Genomic DNA, 21,280 nt, shown 5'->3' with positions numbered 1-21,280 from the left:
CAAAGAAAGTAAAGTAACAACCACTAACTCATATTTGGATTAAATTTGTGCTACCAAATTACCAGTCACACTGCCTAGATATGTACCCAATATTTAAAACCTCCAGGCAGAGACCACTGCTCTCAATGCAGATATCTGAAGTACCTTCCACGGGATGGATTTCCAGTATACGAACTTTAGGAAAGAGGAGGATGGAAACACTAAAACACAGAGTGTTTCCACATAACTGAGGCTGGTCAATGGGACAGACACTGCATTTAAATCCAGCTGGCACCACCTCTGCTTTCTGCCTGGATCTGGCTTCTACCAGTTGTTACACAGGCAAGGCAGGAGCACCATGGACTCATTAGCACAGAGATTTCCCTCCACATACACAGGCAGTTAATGGGAACTGGAGACGAACCAAGGGATCAAGCTTCTCAAAAAAAAAAAAAAAAAAAAAAAAACCCTCCCTGCAAAACGCAGCCAGAAACAGTGTGAGTAGGGAGTTTGTTCGCAATGCTTTTTACAGAGATACCCATCATTCCCAGGCTGCTATTAACAGCTATTTTAAGTGACAGATGATTCTCCTAATCTGCGACTCCACAGTTACATTTTCCTACTACCAATGCAAAGCCACGGCCAAGGACACCATCAGTCTCTGTTGCCCGGAGGCTTGGCATTTAAAGGATTGTGATTTTCATTTTATTAGTTCAGCCTTTTTCAGGAAGCAGATTACGGCAGGAGCTAGGAAAAGAAGCCAAAAGCAGCACAAGGACCAGGGCAAGCTACAAAGCAAAACTGGAACTACAAAGCTACCTGTTGTTCTGGAAAGGCCACTAATTAGTGACTTTCTGAAGCCACATGGAAAAATAAACACTTTCCCCTCACAGTCAAGAGCTCAGTCTATATGGATTATTATTTTTTTTTTTAGCAGATCTCATTTATGTTGGTAGAAGGCTTATTTCCCTAGAAAAAAATGCAAGAAATGGTCTGTTCTGTTCCAAAGTCCTATTTCAAAATAGTTTTCCATTTTGTACACCAGTCTTGCTATAACTAGGAGATGCAACACATTCATTATGTCAAATAGCATGTGAAAACTGTATAATAATACAGTTTTAATTTCTTCCTTACAAACTGTACTTTACCCCAGATTTGAAAGAATGAACAACGTATCATGCTAGGAATAGACCTGATACCATAAGTGATACCATAAAACATTTATTAGATTGCTTTATAATTAATCTGTGATAAAATTATAAAAGACATAGTGTTAAAAGGGATTTTGCGTGGTGGTGATGCCTGTTACCGCATGAAGTCCTCTTAGTAATATGGAGTTTAATTCAAGAAGTGACAATGTGCTGCTAAAGGAAATGAACTTGCGAGAGTCAAAGTCCTGGCACTCAGCTCCCAATCCAGCCATTGCTCCCAGCCATCCTGTCCACATCAGGTGCAAATCCATGCAAAACCCACCCTTGTCCACAAGCAGCTACAGTGCATTGAGGTGCCTCAGCAGGAAGACAAGCTAGCAAGAGTCGTTACAAGAAAGCAGTACATTCAGAGTCAATTTTCCATCCCTGCTGCTTGCTGCTGTTTCACACACCTTCCCCACGCTGGAATCTGGCTCTTGTGCCAGCTACTACCCAAAAACAGGGCTTCTGGTCCAGCACTGCCTGAGCTCCTCCAGCAAAACAGGCTGGTAAAGAAGTGGCTGCTGCTGCTGGGCATGGTCACTCTATAGGCTCCAGTACTCAGGAATTAATATCTTCTGCAACTGGGCTGCTGGCCATTCATACCATGTAAAATTTTAGTGTTCAGATTTACACTTCATCTCATTTGTAGGGCTTGTCTTAGTACTCCCACAATATATGCCACCTCCATTTGAGCTTTAAATCAATGCAAGGAGTATCACATCATTTGCTAGGTACATGTTTTAGACAGCGAACATGAATATAGAAACAATTGCTCAGACTTTTTTTTTTCCCAAAGAACAACCTGAAAGAGCAGTGCTCCCAGTCAGCCTTTGAAGGCAGTGTCTGTTAGAGGGGTAACAACCATAAGAGGCATATACTGTTTATCAACATGCCAAGAGCCATTTGAAAAATTGCAGCTTTAATGCAGCGCAGAACAAGTATTTGGATTGAAATATCATTCCTCTACTTATTTCACTGAATGAAGTGTATCAATTTCATATAAGACCACAGTTAAACCATTAAGAGGCATGAAGAGTACAGTAAGACATCTCATGCTAGAATCCATGGGCTGCAGCTACTACTACTCTCCATGGCCCTCTGTAACATGAAAAGCAGCTACTTCCCAAGCTCACAGAAGCCATCATTCCTTCATCAGTCCATCCACTTTGTGAGGCACTGCTTCCTCTTCTCCACCTTCTTCCCTCTCTCCCCCTTAATCATAGCAGGGAGAGCAAGACAGACATAAACCTCTTGCACTAGATACACAACCACAGAAATGGTGATACGCAATGCTGGCAGATTCACCATCTGACAAAGTTCTTTGCCTCGTTCGGCTAACACATACCAATCTCATCCATGCGAGGCCAAGCCAAGAAGCTGTGCTGAGTTGCACTGTGCTGTCCTAGCTGCCAAAATAAGCCCGAGATACCAGAGGCATACACCTGGGGAGCAGGCTGAAAGGCTCTGTCCACAGCACGCAACCATGTGTCTAGACAAGGCATGTACTTTCTCCGTACATAATCCCTCATTAGTATTTCAGAGGATGAGTATACAAACTGCCAGCAAACACAAAGATAGCTGAAAGTCACTTGCACACTAAAGCAGCCTTGAAATAACCCCTTGTCTTAAAACCATCATAGTCCTGTGTTAAATGCATGCAACAGTATCAACAATTTTGTAAGCTTTTCTTCAAACCATGAACTTAATCACAAAAGCAGATGTGTCACTGGGCAAATGTACTGACTGACACATATCCCTCCCCCTTCAAATTAACTGAAAACACAGGCATTCACATCACTTAGAAGAATGTCAATCCAACAAGGTATTTTTTGTAGGAGAACCAAGTTGTACACCAAAAGGAAATGCCCCAACAGCTGGGACTCTTAAGGAGCCTTTTCTTATGTTACATGCAGATATTGAACCATTGCTCAAATACAGAAATAAATCCTATGTTCACAACAAACTTCTCCCTACACAGATCCATGGAGAACATTATGTTTTACTACGAGTAGGAGTGTACAAACAGGGAGAATTTCAACAAGCTTGCAAAATCTCAGAACAAGATTTTTCTGTTTGCAAAATAACTTACATTTCAGACTATGCCAAAAAACCCACTGCATTCTCTACAGCTACATACTGCTCCCCCTCCACATGCATACATGCCTAGCTTTTACATGCCTCCCCTTACCCATATTTTTTTTTCCTATCTTCCACAACTTTCCACTTTATCACTTGAGAACCTGGAATAATTACTTCTTTCAGGAATTTTTAACACCCTATTTTCTTCCAGGCAGAAAGTTGTACAAACAGTACGCCAGCTATTACTAGCACTGGATCTGACCTGACATCTAAAGAGGATTTTTCTAGGACATGCAGGAATACAGTATGGCTGAGAAAAGAGAAGAAACCTAACTCTTCAGCAATATTCTGGGGCCAGACTATATAATTATCAAGCATTCTCTATCAGAAAAATAAGCTGAGTGGATGAAGAGTTCACATGGATTTGCACAATTATGCCAGATTGTTAGTAGCTCCTACAACAGTTGGTCGCGTATGGAAAAATAAGAAACATACAGCAAGTTTATTTTAGCATCTTAGCCAAGAAAGGAATGTAGTTTTCACTTAAAGTTCTTTCACACTAAACAAACATGGCCAATTAAATACGATCTGTTTTCATGCACGCTGCTAAGCACAGCCCAGAGAACACCAGCAGGTTTAACCACTATGCAGTTTCAGCAGCTCTGATAACAAAGTGCAAGACTGACTAGCCCTTATGATGCCCTTACAAAAGTAATGCAAAAAGAGCTACAAGAAAAGAGGGACCCAGAAAATTCAACTACACACGAGGACAACATGCTTGCTATCAGCAACAGCTGGCTGCCACTTTTGAGCACTTCCAGGATAAACATGCATTTCCCTCAGACCTTTGACCTGGGCATGTGCTGCTGAGCAAACAACCTCAGGCATTACAGGCACCAGTTGTTCCCCGTGTATTTTCAATCTTGTTCTACTTTATTTCTTAAAGACCTATTTTATAGGCCTGGTTTTGAGGAGGGTATCAATGCCAACTGAACCAGGCAGAAGTTAAACACATTTATCTCCATTTGAAAAATTGCCTTGGCAATCTTCACTGAGAAGGAAATGATGGTAAGTGTCTGTCAGAAAGTCTGCCACTCCTATGGACACTATCAGACTATGTCAGCAAACTCAATTAATAAAAATGCTAATAGCTCCTATTTGCTGTTCCTTGTGTCTCAAGGATCCACAAGGATCTCTGAAAGGAGAAAACAAATGCAAAGATGAAAACAGCTGAAGAGTAACCTAGAAGCAGCAAAATCCAGCATAGGATCCACAGATATTACCCTGGAGGGGCTCGAGAACATTTTTATGCTGTAGGTTGCATCTAGACAGCGAGCATCCCGTGAACCACCCTTGCTTCTATTCATGACCCTGGGGAACTTCTCCCTTCCAAACACAGTCATAACATCCTCACGCACATTATTACAACTGCTTAAAGGAAATCAGTATTAGAAAATGACATTTTTAGATACAGTTCTGTATCAGGAAACAAGAAAAACAGCCAACACTCCAACAGAGCCAAACATGGCCAGGCCATACGAACAAATGCTCCCAACAAATAGCAATTTGAGAAACAGTATTTTATACCCTCCACTATCATTTCAAAGCCATACAAAATGTACTGTCTAGTACTTCACAGGGGAATACATCTGGCCTGATCTTTAAACTAAAAGAAGGTAACTACAGCTCTTTTTTTTTCCCCCAATGCAATAGCTTTGGAATTCTCAAAATAGTCCTAACACATGCAATACTCTAGATATCTTAAAGCCAAGGATAAAAGAATACAGCATATTTGATACTAAAGTCACAAAGGGAGCTTCATTAACCTATGTTTCAGTTCACTTATGTTTAATATACTATTTTTCTTAAAAATGGAAGTAGAACTACTTTACCCGCATTCACTTTTGGTTTTCTAGGTTATTATTCTCCTGACATTACTTTCAAAGCAGCAACTTGCTTTTATATATCTCAGTCAACAATATATAATACTAATAAATACTTCCAGACCACTTTGTATACTTTTTTTTCAAATATTCCTGTCTTTTACCATAACCTACCATTGCTAAATACCACTATGAGGTGTTAATTTTCTATCTACATTTCACAGTACAGACCACCATGTACTCATTCAGTAATATGGATTTTTGCTTGTTTTTAAACAGGCATTTGCCTGATAGCAATAAAAAAAAAAAAAAAAAAGCTGTATTTCAACCTTCCATCTCACAGCTAATGTAACTACACAGTGCTCACTTAAATGTGCCTGTTGCAGGACTCCTGGGAAGCCTGCTCCAACCCTGCGTGCCCTAGAACAGAGCAGCACACAGTACGACAGGCCTCGTGTCATGCATGCTACATACTTTAGATATTTGAATGGCACCCTCCTACACTCCCCATCTTGGTAGAATTCTGTATCCCTTGCTTCATACCCTTATGGAGCCCATGAGGTCACGTTTTAGGTCTGAAGAGCACCAGAAACATTCCTGTGCCATTCAGTCAGTAAGACCAGGACAGCAACAAGCTTCAAGCAGCTGTTTGCCAGCTGAAGGCTTCAAGATGCCAGCGCTGAACAGAGCCTCAATTCTTCACCCAGCCTGCAGCTGGCAAGCAGGGCAGAGCAGGCAGGCAGCACCCATGCCCTGGCACCCCATGCCTCACTGCAGGCTCCAGGTGGATGGAGGGAACTGCAGCAAAAAATGCTTCTCCACCTCACTCCCACCTCCAGTTTTAGAGATAAATATTAAAATACATTTCAGCCCATTCATTGCTGTACTGAAGCTGACCTGTACGCCAGATATTATAAATTCTCCTCCACACACCATACTTAAAAGAAACAACGTGAAGTTTTACAACTCCTTTTCACAATGGAATATTTCATGGACAGTTTCACTGAAGACTAATTCAGATGTGCACAAACAGGCATGTCTACTTTGAGCTTAGCCTGAAAAGCACGGGAAGAGTATTAAGTTTTTCCAACTGTGAGCCCTCCCCCAGCACTTTTCTGCCCATTTTTCAGACATAATTAAGAAGTATTGTCAGGACCCTCAGCCTCTGCTCAAGAACAAGACGACTTGTCAAGGAGAACGCTTTTCTTTGTCCTTAACTTTCATGTTGTGCAGCTCATTAGTTTTCATTCAGATTAGCGAAGAGAAAAGCCTTCTCCTCCTTCCCGAGATCAAGGTCTGCCCCTGCTCATACTGTGTTGTACAGTAGAAGTCTAACCTTGCTAGTTTTAGAGGATGTAAGATTAACTTTTCAATCCTGTTCCTGCGATGTATCTGATACTTTGGCTGCAAGAGAGTTCTCTCTGCTAGCATATGCTGTGTTCATCAGGGTTGACTTATACCTTAATTATTTAATATGAACTATTTGGTATATTCAATCCTCTGAGAACAGGGCGAGTACAACAGACTTGGACCAGAGGAGCTTAAAGTGATTTTGGTTAATTGAGCCATTACTTCTATTTCAACGTTCTTGCAACGGCTTTGCAGGTCTGCATTTGACACTGAGTGGCAACTTACAGGAATGCTCTTCTCTTTCCAAACACACAGCCTGAGAAGAGATTAATTTGTGCTTCCACAGATTCACATTCATCCCATTCACACTTATTAAGATACTTAAATATAAGGAAAGTATAAATCAAAATGCTTCTATGTCATCACCCCCACCCTACGTATTTTATGCATGAGCAACCCCACCAAACCAAAGAGACGGTACCTCTTACATTAGAAACTGATTCATCAGACTCAGCAAAGGCAAAAACTTAAAGCTATTAAACCAAGAAGTTGTACCAGGTACATGCATCTAACAGGAAGAGCACAACAATTTTATGAGCTTTAATTGAAACTGATTGCCTAGGCTGTTTCTCAAAGCTGGAGTCTGAACAGAAGGTTATTTATCACAGCAGACAAAAGTCATATGCTACAGTCCTTACTCACGGAAAGCTTACACTTACAGAGCAATTAATTACTATTTTGCTAATTTTTAATAGTTATCAATGTAACAGAAGTATCTACCATATAGAGCTGAGTTAGATCCTTATGCGCTTCTAGGTGACCATAAAAAACAACTTTTTTTTTTTTTTTTTTTAAGAGCTATATGACCTCCCAAAAAAAAACAAATTTCTCAAAGGGACAGAGGACTGGGAAAAGAGTTTTGCCGTTTACCACTTCGGAAGGCTGGCTCTACGCTATGAACATCTGTCATGCCAGTCAACACCACAGAGAAGTTGAATCTGCCAATGCACACAGCTGACGGAAGAGGACTGTATTGTGGCTTATCTTCCCCGACACAGTCTTTTCAGAGCCACCTGGACTGAACTGTGGCAGAAGCACACTTCTGCTGTGACCCATGCCTTGCAGGCAGGACGTAGCAGTGCAGCTACAGGAGCACAACTTCCCAGCGTGGGCTGTCTGTACCACAGTTGTGCTGGCAAAGCCTCACGTCCACCTACAACACCAGGTGGGGGACAACAGAAAACAAACAAACAAAAACCACTGGAAATAACATAATCATACAGACCACAATATCCTATAGACAAAACTTGCATCAAGCTCACTTCTGTTGTTCAGGAAAAGGGGTTTTGCCACAGAAGCAAAGGAAATTCCTTGACTAGGGTGACCTGCCCTCTCTAAACAGCTGTGCTGGAAGGGTAAAGCCTCTGTAGGGCAGCCTCTGCGGGGAGCTCCTTGCCGTGCCAGGCACTTCTGTGCCCTACTGCTCTGCCCTGCCACAGGCAAGACAAAGGCCAGGCCTGCTGCCAGACAGTGAAAATTACATGATAGTCTCCAATCATTTATAAACCTGACCACAAAACCTGTCAGCTATATCTCTGCCACAGATAACCCACAGAATAACTCAAACAGCACAGGAAAAAAATCTTTATTTCTTCAATAATAAATCTTCAAGTTCAATAACAAAGCAATTTTTTTTTGTATAAACAGAAGCTCTAAAGACCAGCACTATTAAGGCCTTTAAATCCTGAAGATGCAAATATACAGCATGATTAATTTAGGTCACCTGAACTTTGAATCACTCTACAATAGCTCTGCAAGCAGGAACTGTCATTTTCCACTGCAGACCGGCATAATCCAGCTCTTTTGTTGCTCAACCAAAGTGAGTACAAGCCCTCAGACAACACAGAAACACTGGCTAAATGCCACTGAGGATGAACTGCAGCAGTACAGCAACGTCAGCAGCCTTGCTGACCAAAGGCAACTTTGTTTTATGTTGCTATAATGGCTCACAGTGGAGATATGCACTATCAGCAAAACCTGCCACGAGTAAAAATTCCAGTAAGACACTACAACTTTTAAGGCTTTATAGATGCTAACGGTTAGCACAGGTTTGTCATAAAGTGCCTATCCACAGCTGTCAGCCACACAGCTTTTCTTCTGGTAAGATCCTGAACGTCTGCTACCATAGCCTCACCCTTTTTTGCCTCAAACAGAAAGAAGCCTACATGAATTCAGCTTCAAAATGCTATTCAAAATAATATCGTAATTAATTATAAGTTATACACAAATGTGTGGGGCTTTTGTTCAAACTCAAGAGATTTTCTTACCTTTTTGGGTAGATGTTCTAATCTAGGACTGAAAAAGACCTGTGGGGGTATCTTAAATTGCTCATGTATGCACACGTAATATTTATATAGAAATACACATATACATATGGTAGCCAACGTATATACTAAGTATATTTTACCAATGCTTGATACCCTCACACTCTCCATCACAGAACTGCTTAAGCTTGAACCATATTACTCTTACGGCTACACCGTCCCCGAGTCTCAGGACCCTCCAAGTTACAAACCTCCTTCCAGTCTGCAGACCATAAGACACTGCTGTGTCACTACCACCCCTCAGAAGCACAACTCCCATATTTTTGTTATATTGACATATTAAAAACAGAACAATCTCATGCAGGGAGCCCAGCTTTTTTACAGCTCCATTAGCTCCTTAAAGCTCCATAGCCTTTTCTGCAACCAGATTCATCACATTAGACAGTAGACCAGAACTATGCACAGCATGCCAGGCAGGCTGCCCTCAGTCCCTCAAACAGTAACATTAATGGTCCCCAAATGAGTATTAAGATTGCATTCAGCACTCTTCCACACCCACATGCTATTAGCAGTCCACTTTCAGTTACTGTGAATTAGTAAAGTTTTTCTCCTCTTCAACTGATGAACTTGCCAACTTTTCTCACCTGAAAACATTCACACAGAAAAATAAAACTCTGTTACCAATCCACAGTCTCACATAAAGTACCATTTACAAGTAAATTTAAAACAGTTCTCAAGAATTCAGCTATCCATGCTGTGGGGAGTTAAGCAATTACTCATTAGTGAACACAGCATTAGTATCTAACACTGACAAATACAAAAATTACCATTCAAAGTTTATATGTAATCTGTAGTCTCCTGTGACTTCAGAAAAAAAAAGTGATCAAAAGCAAGTACGTTTAATAACAGGCTATTTCGGAGTGATCAAAAGCAAGTACGTTTATTAGCAGGCTATTTTGGCCGTACCTTTATTTGTCACACTTCCTTGGCATTCTCCACCCTCATCCTTACCAAGCAGTTTCATAATGCTTAACACTGAATTATCCAGTCTGAGGCAGAAGGAGAGAACCATCTCACTTAAGAGTCACTTCAGTGAGGCGAGAGACAAATTAAAGATCTTTCAGCTTGTTTTACCAAATCTTGTTCCACGTCAGTGACTAAAACATCCCTTGAACAGAATCACATTATTTCACCTTTTCTCCTTTGTTTTCCCAAGGACTTACTGGTTGTACACATATCAGTTATAACTTGTGTCTAATTTCATAAAGTTGGGGTTGGCAGGGTGGTTTTCGGGGGAGGTGGGGGGGGAGGAGGACTGGGGTTCCCTTCCACATGAGAACCTGAGTATCACTTTCAATTAAGTTTCAGTGATGAAACGGGTTTCGGGTATTCTAGCAACAACAACAATGCCTGCACTTAAACTGTAGCTGAGCTTTAAAGTTAGCCATCCCCTAGTCAAGATGTCATGGTGAAATAATTACTTCTATCAGTCTTGAGAGAGTTCCTGTAGTTACAAATAATGGGCAGCATACAGGGACTACGCACTTTTCCAAGTATGAGACCTCAACATGATCTCCATTCTCATAATTTTGCCAAATACCTGGACAGCAGACAGCTTGTTCCACCTATAAACAGCCAAGCTATTTAGAAACTAGTATCTGCAGAACACGCCAAATGAATTGTTTAATATTAATGTCACTCATTTGTAAATCACATCATCACTTACAAACATGCAGCCTAATATGGAAACCCTCACTTCACGTTTCTCCATTAAAACTCCCATTTTATTTCACAAGATGTAACAGAGTGAGCTTAACATGCCTATATCCATACAAAAGGTAGTGATAGTCCAGCACATTTAATATCTTATTCTCTTTCAGCCACATTACTACTACCCCTACTCCAGAAAAATGATGCTATGATGCTCAAAGTGACTGTGACATGGCTGTGCTATGTAAAAGAACTGAACACAGGTTATCCAAGCAGCTACACAGGGCAGCACTCAAATGCTTTATGTTAAAATACACAGAAGAAATTTTTAAAAAATAGCCAACACATCTCATACTAAGAGCTATGCATCATAAAACATTTTCTCTAGTCTGGTTTTTCCTCTATTTGAGAACCCTGCTTCTCATGAAAGCCTGGATTCAGAAAGCCATGTCAACACAGATAGCATCTGGCTCTGCTCTGTACTCAGGCTCGGACTGCCTGAGGAAGCACTCGCTGTACATACAATACACAACTTTCATGCTAACAATCTCTGAGGCATTTCAGTCAAACACTACAAACCAGTTTGAATACTGTGACTGCTCTTGTATTTCTACTGACTAATTGGCTTTCCGTCTCTGCATAGTCTGACGCACTCATTCTATCAGCATTTGACAACATAATGGCAAACTAACAACCTTCAGGCACTGCTTTCTTAGTAGAATGAAATGAGACCAATGCACACGTAATCCTGCCAAGAATTAAGACAAGGGCCTCTAGAAAGTAACTCTCAGATCTGTATTTGATTCTTCAGGCTATACAATTGGGTCACGTTGCATACCAGACAGAAGATGGAACCTGTGATTTATACTCCTTTACACACTGTAATTTCTATGAAATCATAAAAAAATGCAAGCCTGAGCAAAACAGGTCCAAAGAACTTTTAACAACGTTTATCTGTTAACTTTATCGAATATACGATTTCTTCTCAGCTTCCTTCTTCTGTACACTCGATCTACATCAACGGGTTCATCTTCCCAAAAATAAGCGCTTGGGGAAGAGACATTCGTTTCCTAACAATACCTTACACAAGACACGCTCTATCCAGCACCAGTGTACAGGACAAGGCTGCTCAGTTACAGCCACGAAAAGCAAGGAACCCTAACTCTTCCCGACGACGCACAAAGGAGCCTTGCTCTGTTTTCTGCATTTCGCAGAGGGGCTCCCGGCTGTCCCCTCGCCCCGCCAGCAGCAGTTTGTGCCCTCCCGCTCCGCCTCCCACCTGCCCGCTCCGCAGCGGGGGCGCCCGAGGCCGAGATCCGCCCGGGCCCGGGGCACAGCCGCCACCACGCACGGTCCCCGCCGGGATTTCTGCTCCGCTGCCCCCGCCGAGCCCCCCTCGCTGCCCCCGGGCGCTCGGCGGCAGGTGCCGCCCGTGCCCCCCGTCCCTGCCCCGAAGCCCCCCGCGTGCCGTCGGGCGGAGGCTGCGTCCCGGGCATCTCCCCGGCGGTAGAAGGGACGAGGACCCGGCGGGAGCACTTACAGCCGTCTCTCCTGCGGCTGCAGCTGCCAGTGCATGGCCAGGGAGAAGCCGAAGAGACTGCCCGGCTCGCCGCGCCGCACGATCACGCGCTCCGTGTCCAGGTTGAAGGCGCCGGCCAGCCCCGGCAGCAGGGGCAGGTACAAGAGGAGCGCGGCCGCCATCTGCGCCTGCCGGGCACGGGAACGCCGCCGCCGATCCGCCGAGCGCCGCCGCTCCCCCGCTGCGCCTCGCCGGCCCCGAGCCCGCCCCGCCCCGCCCGGCCCGGCCCCCGCGCCGCGGCTCCCGCCGAGCAGCCCCGCGCCTCCGCAGCGGGGGCGGCACAAAATGTCCGCCGGCCCCCGCCCCGGGCGGCACGGCACGGCACGGCACAGGGCGCCGCCCCCACCGCCTGCTCCTGCGAGGTTGAAGCGGAAAAGAAAAGCGGGCTGCGGGCACAGGGCCGGGGCAGCGGGGCTACGCGCAGAGGTGCCGGGCGGTGAGCACCTGCAGCCCGCCTTCCCCCAGGGGCCGCCGGGCAGCGCTGCGCTCCGCCGTCCCCAAACGGCACCGCGCGGGGGAAAGAGGCAGCGAGCTCGGACCGGTGTTGACCAGGCTCTTTAGACAGCACGTGGGGACGCGCTTCCTTAAACCTCACTCCTTTACAGCCTTTCCTATCCTTAAACGGGTACCTCACCTTTACACTTCAAGTGTTTGAAAACACTTGAATACAGTGTTGGGATGCCCTGTTTTATCTCATGCTCTCACCCTAGTTCCAGAAGGGTAACCTCCCTTGTGCAGGTGTACCTCAGTGCACTTCATCCACCCAAGAGAGGGGTTTAATGTGTTTGCAACCTAGTCTGCTTTTTCTGGTTTTAGGGGTCTGGTTTAGGGAAGCAAACGCAGCTCTTAAAACCTTTCACCTGGCAAGCAGCATGACAATACTTCCCCCCCCCCCAGTATCTGAGGTAGGAGAAGAGAAGCTTCTTTCCCCCACAAGATTCCAGAAAAATAATAATAGAGATTTGAGCAGTCACACATAGTGATATTCCAAATAATTTCTTCTGGAACAATACCATGCTCCCGGGGAGTTAATCCAGGCTACTTTTTCCAAAGTAATTGTTCTAGGATAACTCCATGTATAGACAAGTCTTTGGCTCAAGACCAAAACATCCTTGATCAAAAGAGAGGAGAAAACACACCAGAAATGCGCATCTAATGTGGAAACAAAGCATGTTGTTAAATTGGGCTCCATGATATTTACTGCTATTAGGAACCTTCTCGGCTTGCTCCTGCCTCAATCATTCCAAGTCTTAATCTGGTGTTCAATCACTTTGCAGGCACTGCCGTGGCAGCAAACTGTACTGGCAGAAACACTGCCCTACAGCTTCACTGAAGGCTCATAGAGGGAAGGGCCCCAGTCTAATCACAATAAAGTAGGCTTACTAAAATCCGTGTATTTCACAGTAATTAGTAAAGATTTGAAAACAAGTCTTTTCAAACAGTGTTGATGCCTGTACCAAAATCTTAGCAATGGGCCCTGCAGGACTATTTAAACTTGCATACTATAATACTCTAAAAGTAGGTATAGTTACTGTAAAAGTAATACTTGTACTCAGTAACTCCTATTAGGAGTCACAGTACTTCCATGCTGTATCCTGAGCCACATGAGTTACTCTGGCATATGAGGTTCATCTGACATCTGCCGCTCCCTCCCACCAGCGCTGTCTGGGCATGTTTTACCTGTTTGTTGTTACCCATTGATGTTTCCCTTCAGCAATGTCTTTCTCATCTCCAGATGTAGTAGCACGCATTCCAAGACATAGTTATATTAAAGCCTGTCTCAAGTGACCACAACAGGAACAACAAAAATAGACTTCATACAGGGTGGAGCAGAAGTGCGCACAAACAGCTTAGAGTTACCTTGGATGGTATCTCATCATTTTGTACTATTTTAATTTGCTGCATGTGAGGAGAGGAGAAAAAAAAAGTTTGAAAAATGTCTATTTCCTTCCTTTGCCCTTCCTCAAAAAAAAAAAAAAAATGCTGTGGATTATAAATAACTAACACATACCTCAGCAATTCCTTCATGCCATCTCTGGATAAAGGAGGACCAACAGTAGGCATGATAACCAATTAAACATGACCACTCTGCTATGTGTAACATGGCAATTCTAAGAAAGGAAATGGCCAGATCAAAGCTGAGTAGCTGAGTGTCTTTTTTGTTATCTATATTATATATAGATATAACAACTGCTTTGCTAGAGCCAAGTTTTAAGTTCAGGCAACAAGCTGCCTGCTTATTAATGGTGGGTTGGTACACAGCCAAAGGTGTTCTCCTGCTATGCCTACATATTGAGCAAGTCTTAGTGCCAGCAATACTTTCCTCCTCCATACAATTGTGTAGTTAATTAAAAAGGAAAAAAATATTTTCGGGAAAATAGAGGTGGGATGGAAAAACTAGTGCTTGGCAAGACATTTTAGGCTTTCCCTAAAAGGAGGGCAAGGAAAAATGCTTTATATTTCTGAACTTTTATCATTTATATGAACAACACATTATGCAAAGAAAAATAGAGCTTGTGGAATCTCAGCTGTGAAGCTTTAATGCAGCACATCAAATGGTCCTGAAAAAATGAAATACGTAAACATCTCCTTCACATTTCAGTTTAAAAAAATGCTTGATTTCATAATTGATGCAATTCCAGACAAGAAAAATTGATACAGGCCAAAGAGGTTTGGCTTATTGTGCAAGTTCTAAAGCTATAAAGTTCTTTCAGTTTGGAAACTGAAACTAGATTTAAGAGTTAATAGCCCGAAATCAACCTTCTGGATGATTTCTCTTGCATGCAGTACACACACACTGTGTAAAACCACTCTGTTCTCTAAATTATTTACTTTTACTGAACGGATGCATCTCAACAGCTACAGTAAACACTTGAATTTTTATGCAGCCAGGCTATTTTTGCTCGTATATCCTCTATGGCTGTTATGGTTCTGTGTTAACAACAATGTTAGGACTAGCAAACAGCAGTACAGGAGATAAAGGTGCTTACAGCACTAGGGGAGATAAACTACTCAATACCATATAAAAAAAATGTTTTTCTCTTGAGTAGTCTAAAAACCAGAATGTTTAGGTAGTTATATTTACACACTTGGTATTATCTGTTGTACAGATCTGATTCATATCATATTTTCTACAGGTAACTGAAGATAGTAAAAGAAGAGATTGAGACAATCTTTCTAAAAAGATTCCTAAAACACTTTTTTTTATTATTATTATTATCAGATGAACATCAGTTCCTGATTAAGATGTTGCTATGTTTTTAAAACTTGTATTTTTTTCAACATCTAAAATAACTATAGACATAATTCTGCCATTCTATACTTGTTTGCAAAGTGGAAATATACTGCTTCTGTAGATAAATTGTTTAGAATCTGACATATTTCCTATGTAAAGTTTTTAAATTTGGACTTTTATCATTGTGTCATGGTTCTAACATCACATTCATAAATAGTAAATGAAGCGTTACACAAATAAGTGAGTCAAAAGAAAAAATTCTGTCCGGACCCCAATTTTTGACTAACTCTGCAGCCTGTGTTACATAGCAAGTCTTTAAGCCTTTTACTAGATGAGGATATTTTTCCACCCAAGTTGTCAGGTACATTCCTTAAGTAGTTTCAGTATGACCAGCCCAAACTGTTTGGAGAGTAAACATCTTTGTAAACATACCAAGAGGAACCTTCTGCCCGTAGCTAGGCAGAGATCAGAGAAATCCCGGTGACAAATGGGAATTAAATAACCATAGTTTGGATTGCTGTGGAGAGAATTAAGAATGTTCCTTCAAAATTACTGATAACTGAAGCATAAAGCCACAGTCATCTTGAACATATCCCTGTATTCTATAATTCATTGGCCACACTGGGGGAAGGGGTGGGGGGAGGCTTACATGGCAGCGTAAGGGCAGTCTAGGCTTAAACATCCTTATGCACAATATGGGCTCTTTAAGGAGGAAAATAGAAGCTTTACTAACAAGATATTCACAGGACCTCCCTAGAGACTCTTGCCAGGAACTCGGGAAGTAAAACGAGTCTTCATGGGACACATTTTAACTCCATCAAGAGCCAAAAAAAAAAAAAAAAAAAAATCATTACTCAGGACAAAATGCTTTTGTTCTCCTACCATACACAGACTCTGACTAAAGGGTCTTTGGCCATCACCCAAAGCACAACTCCACCCAACCTTGACAGCACCTACCTCTAAGAGCTGCACTGGGTGCTGGACACGACCTTGGACAAAGTCTGCAAAGAACAAGACCAGGAATTACAGTCACTTCAGGTATCTGGTCTCTAGGTCACTCTCCAGCCTATTGTAATAGCACTGTGTAGCTGCGACCCCTTGCACCAAACTGGAGGAGGCAGCTGCTTGTTCATTACCACACTTGTTACACCTGTTCCCCATCAGGTCCTGGACCAGACCCAGCTGTGAGGGCAGCCAGCTGGCTGCTCAGCATCCACACAGGAGGTAAAGCCCAGTCAGAATTTGCACACAGGTTTCTAGTGGTTGTTAAAAACCATAGAAAAGAAATGGGGAAAGAAAATGCATCTCATCAGTTTGAGATTCTGATCAGAAATCTGACTTTTTTTTAAAAAAAAAGAGAATCAATTTTATATTTTTTCCCTGTCTGTAACAATTTTACAGTTGATTATACAGCCAACATATTCACATGTGCCAACCAAACTGCATATGCCACTGATTCATCAGGAGCGGTGTTCAAGGCATGTTCAAACACAGCTTTCAGACCTTTGGAGGCAAAGCCAAGAGAGGTTGCTTCTCTGCATAAGGTCTAGAGCTGCATCCTCTGCTTTCTTTACTAATTAAAAAAGACTTAAGTAGAAATCTAACAAACGTATTTACTTTTCTCTTTAGATTAACACCCTGATTTCTGATGGACAACCTGAACAATCAGCTGGAACTGAGCACTGCAGTCCTTTTTATTTATATTTTTTACTTCCTTCGGATCACCATTTTAAAATACTTTTCTGAACAATATCTAGTTTTTATTAATCTTAGTCTTTTAAATCCATATATAATGAACATGAACAATTAATGGAATAAATCAAATCTTTTGCCATGTTAAGTCCCAGTTAATGACATGCTCTCTGATGTTGCAAATTTCAATTATTCAGAGACTGTAGAAAAATCCTAAATAAAGTCTGTGAAAGTTCAGTCCATTCAGATTTGGGCTACTGTCTCAGTGGAAATGGGGTCATTCTCTCCCTGCTTCACCTGTGTGTGAACAGCAGTTATGTGAAGGTTGAGGACACACTGTAGTTCTCAAACTCCCTGCTGAGCAATGCAACCTTCAGTTTCTGAAGCTTCATATGTTACTAAACAGAAATGTTACAAAACAGAAACAAAGGAATCTTTTACCATCATGCCAATCTACCTGTGGTGCTATTTAATATGCAAAAACTTTCTCTCATTTAGTCCAACAAATTAATAAATTAGGAAAAAAAAAAATCAACAAATTAAGATCTGTTATCCAAGGAAGAATTTTTAAAAATACAAGTTATTTATCAAATCACAAAGCGTGTACCTCCACCAGAGGAAGAAGACTGAGGATTGTCTATGCATGCAGTAATTTCCAATTAACTGCTTCTGTTTAATTATTAAACAACAAAGCTAAGCTTAAGAGGAAGAACATTTTTTTTCTTACGGAATAAGACTGCATACACATGGAGTTAATCAGGACCAATTTCATGTTTAAACAAGCACTACAGATGTATTCATACCAAAAAAAAAAAAAAAAAAATGTTCCTCTGCAATTCCAGTTATATTCAATGAAAAGATTCATTACATGATGCTGCCATGACCAGGCAGGTTTAGTGAGCAAATCGCAAATCTAATCAGTTTGGCAATGGGTTTTATGGAAGCTGTTGTGTTGGCTTGACTAATATCAAGTGATTTCCTCTTTTGTTCATTCGTTGCAAACAACTAAAATCAGGGGCTAGGAAGGAAAGGTCATTTATTAATTATGGAAGTGTATTTTTTTTTATTTTATTGAAAAGGTTTCAAATGTAAGATTTTGAATAAATTTTTGCATATTCATTTTTCTCACTCCTTTTTTCCCATCTTTTTATGCTTTGAAATTTCAAGTGTAGGAAAAAAAAAAAAGGCAAAACACCTAGTGCCCTCAAGGTGATCAAGATTTAAGGTGCAGAGTTTTAAACAATTACTCCAGTAGTATGAAAAATTGGTAAACGATTTGTGGCAGAAACATATTTCCAGATTTCTTTACACTATAATTCCTCTGATACTTATTTTCAGACCACCATCTGTTTGGTCAGCCTCTCCAGATCAATTCTTTCATGGGAAGTTTTCTGAGAGTTCTAACAAGCAGGTTTTGAATGTTCCTTCAGTATTCTCATTTAAACAAACCCAGAGTTATTTTATGTGATAAGAGGAACCATTGAAAAAATACACATTATAACTACTACATATATTTTCTTCATCTGTAATTAATAGTCGCTCTCTCTGCCTTGTATGCTTAAACACTTCTAACACCAGCAGCCTCAAAGAAAACACCCAAAACCTAGCAGAGCTCATTCTGTGCATCTGGGAACATGAACAGCATAGATAGTTAAGACAATACAGTCAGGGGATAGGTTCTTTCAGTTTTCACAAGGGCTGTACTGTTCCTGTAATTTCTTGCATGACACACACACGTTGCTTTTTTTTTTTTTAACCTGTGAGTGTGTGCTTTTAGTACATACCAGACAGAATGTTTTCTAGCATACAAACAGGTCAACTTTGTGAATTTCTGACCACATTCAGTGAAACGCGTGCATCAGCTCCTATTGCCCAATTCTTTCTAAAGTCAAACAGCATTTCCAAGGATCAAGGTCCACTTTTAAGCAATTTAACAACTTAACTGGCAGTTAGATCAAGGCATGGGTATTTGCTTGTTGAGTGCAAATAAATGTAAACTGACCCATTTTACTGTGGATCTGTTCTTCACATTAACCAAGTAAAATGCAGTTATTCTGCAGTAATAATAAGTTTTCTTTGTTCTGTAAGGAAAACAACCTGAAAGCATTTTCATTATTTCCCTGCAAGGTAGCAGCATTAAAATCTCCACAGTGAAAGACTGATGATCACTTAAGGACAGAAGAGTGACCCAGTATCATGAAGGAAAGCTGCAGCTGAACCCACAGACAGACCCCATTTCTGGGTTCTCCTTCCTCTGCCTCATGTAAAAGCCCAGTGTAAATCTGAAAATCACTAAGTTCACTTTTGCACAACCATCAGATGCTGTGCTGGGATAACCAAAACATATATGCATTTGGCTGACAGTCCCCATCCTCTGAGCAACACGCTATATTGGGGGGGGGGGGGGGGGGAGGAGGAAGTGTTGTTGTAGTTGTTGTTGTAGATAACCATTGTAATGCCCCTGATGGTGCTCTGACCCCTTGGGAATTTTTAACTATGGGTTATTTTAACTATGTGTTATTGCTGTACCTAACAGAGAGTAAGATTTTGATGTAAAAAAATAATCCTTCTGTTCCACTGTACTTTGTTTTCACATAGTACTTTAAGATTCCAGCAGTTATCTCTGTTCCACTCCCGATTTCAACACGTCACTTCTAAGCCCTTTATTGTCGCCCCTGGAGCTGACTGACCATTGTTGGAAAAAGGAGTTGATCTGTCTGTAGTCGGGGAACTACAACCACCAGATCTGCCAGGTGTGCAGAAAATCTAGAAAATAAATTTGTGCAGATGCATGTCCTGCAGACAATAAACAGCAAACAGCAGATGATACAAGTGCTTGCTGACCAGCTGCACAGGGCAATCACCATGCAGTGGGATCAGGTTGTGGTACAAGCCTGCGCCTGTCAGTGTTAACTGCAAGCCCTTCAGATCCTGTGTTCCCAAGGCTGCATGCCAAGTTTATTTCAGCCTCAGGATACCAAAGTGGCAGCTGCTTTAGGAGGGAGAAATCAGGGTATCAATCTTAGGGGAAAAGTTTGCATCACTCAGCAATCTGTTTGGTGTCAGAAAAAGACGCCCTTACACGAAGCAGTTAATTTGCAGACATGCGTAACCATTAACCGTCATGAAGAATCTCAGGTATGGATAAAGCACAGGAGTTGTTTAAGTTAATTAGGAAGGCTTCCCTAGATTTGTAGGCTACATATTAGCCGTATGTAGAAGCCAAAACATTGTGAAGTACAAACATCATAATACTGTAGATAATGAAAGTTGACATACATACGAAATTCTAGCCCTGCAGTGTTATGTAGTCTTAACATCAAACTGCCACAATGCTTAGCAGCAGCTCTGCTATTTCTCTGTAAGTGTATTACAGGCTTAGTAATGGTGGGTACATGGCTTTATTCCAATTTTTATTTCATTGTAATAGAAAATATATTTATGGTTTACTTCAATTTCAGTGTTACCTTTTTGCTTTTTTGCTATCACAAGTTTATGAGAAGGAATGCTGTGTATTTGTGTTTCAGGATATTCATTCCATTATTTTGTAATTACCACTGTGTGTACATAATCTTAAATTGATCTGCTGTCTTAAACTGCTGTGTCCTGCTCCCTATCTGCATGTAGTCTGTTGCTATTTGAGGTACGAAGGAGAAAAAGTGGTACATCCCAGTCCACTTGGAGAGTTATTTTAATACATGCTTGATTTGTCAAATACCTGAATTCTTTCATCTCCCGGGGATAACATCACACAATATATTGAAATAACTTGAGTACCTAAAAACAGTCTGACTATGACTACATATATCTCTATAGATATCACAGTGAGCCTGCATTCCAGTATGTCAAGCTAGGCCAAGAAGGTGTGTTAGATATCTTCACCCTACCACCGACTTGCCCTCTGTGCATCCCTCAGAAGCTTTTCCCTACTATGCAGGCCCAAGGTGCTTTTGCATAAGGAGTAAGGGAATACACTGGCAGCTGCAGGTCACTGGTGTGCCCCGGATGCGGTGAGACTGAGGAGGCTGCCATGGCTCGTCACATTTCCTGACATTTTACTGTATCCAACACTTCCTCACCCTTTGTTGGGCAACCAAATTCCTTCAGATTGTGTACACCTGGGCTTTGCATAGACCCACACTGTAATGCTCACGGCAGGCTGCTTGCAAGAGAAGTATTTTCAAACACTGTAAAAACCTTAAGTCCAAACATTATGACTCAGCTTCAGAACACCAAATTGCAACCACACTGGGCTG

The 21,280-nt window shown here is 41.7% G+C and overlaps 1 protein-coding gene and 1 long non-coding RNA gene across 7 annotated transcripts in view; one reads left to right on the top strand and one right to left on the bottom strand.

Annotated features, from left to right (window-relative positions):
* Window positions 1-18,150, top strand: part of LOC106016919 (uncharacterized) — a 55,000-nt gene extending 36,850 nt beyond the window's left edge. Inside the window, exon 4 of one of the 2 annotated variants that reach the window (XR_011810637.1) lies at window positions 16,962-18,150. This is a non-coding gene — a long non-coding RNA (uncharacterized lncRNA). Of the gene's footprint in view, window positions 1-7,340; window positions 8,090-16,961 lie in introns of those variants that run through there. The other variant, XR_011810639.1, reaches the window with a different exon arrangement.
* Window positions 1-21,280, bottom strand: part of ITGA6 (integrin subunit alpha 6) — a 129,135-nt gene that overhangs the window by 30,417 nt on the left and 77,438 nt on the right. For 2 of the 5 annotated variants that reach the window (XM_072040939.1, XM_027462268.3), the window contains exon 1: window positions 12,059-12,325. The exons of 1 other annotated variant lie outside the window; for it this stretch is intronic. In XM_072040939.1, the coding sequence (XP_071897040.1) occupies window positions 12,059-12,219 (161 nt within the window). In that variant the 5' untranslated portion in view covers window positions 12,220-12,325. Of the gene's footprint in view, window positions 1-12,058; window positions 12,327-16,289; window positions 16,410-21,280 lie in introns of those variants that run through there. 2 more of the 5 variants (XM_072040940.1, XM_072040942.1) reach the window with 2 other exon arrangements.

The sequence above is a fragment of the Anas platyrhynchos genome, chromosome 7 (genome assembly GCF_047663525.1).
Source record: "Anas platyrhynchos isolate ZD024472 breed Pekin duck chromosome 7, IASCAAS_PekinDuck_T2T, whole genome shotgun sequence".
Taxonomy (NCBI): Eukaryota; Metazoa; Chordata; class Aves; order Anseriformes; family Anatidae; genus Anas; species Anas platyrhynchos.
This window is presented reverse-complemented; position numbering and strand designations above follow the sequence as displayed.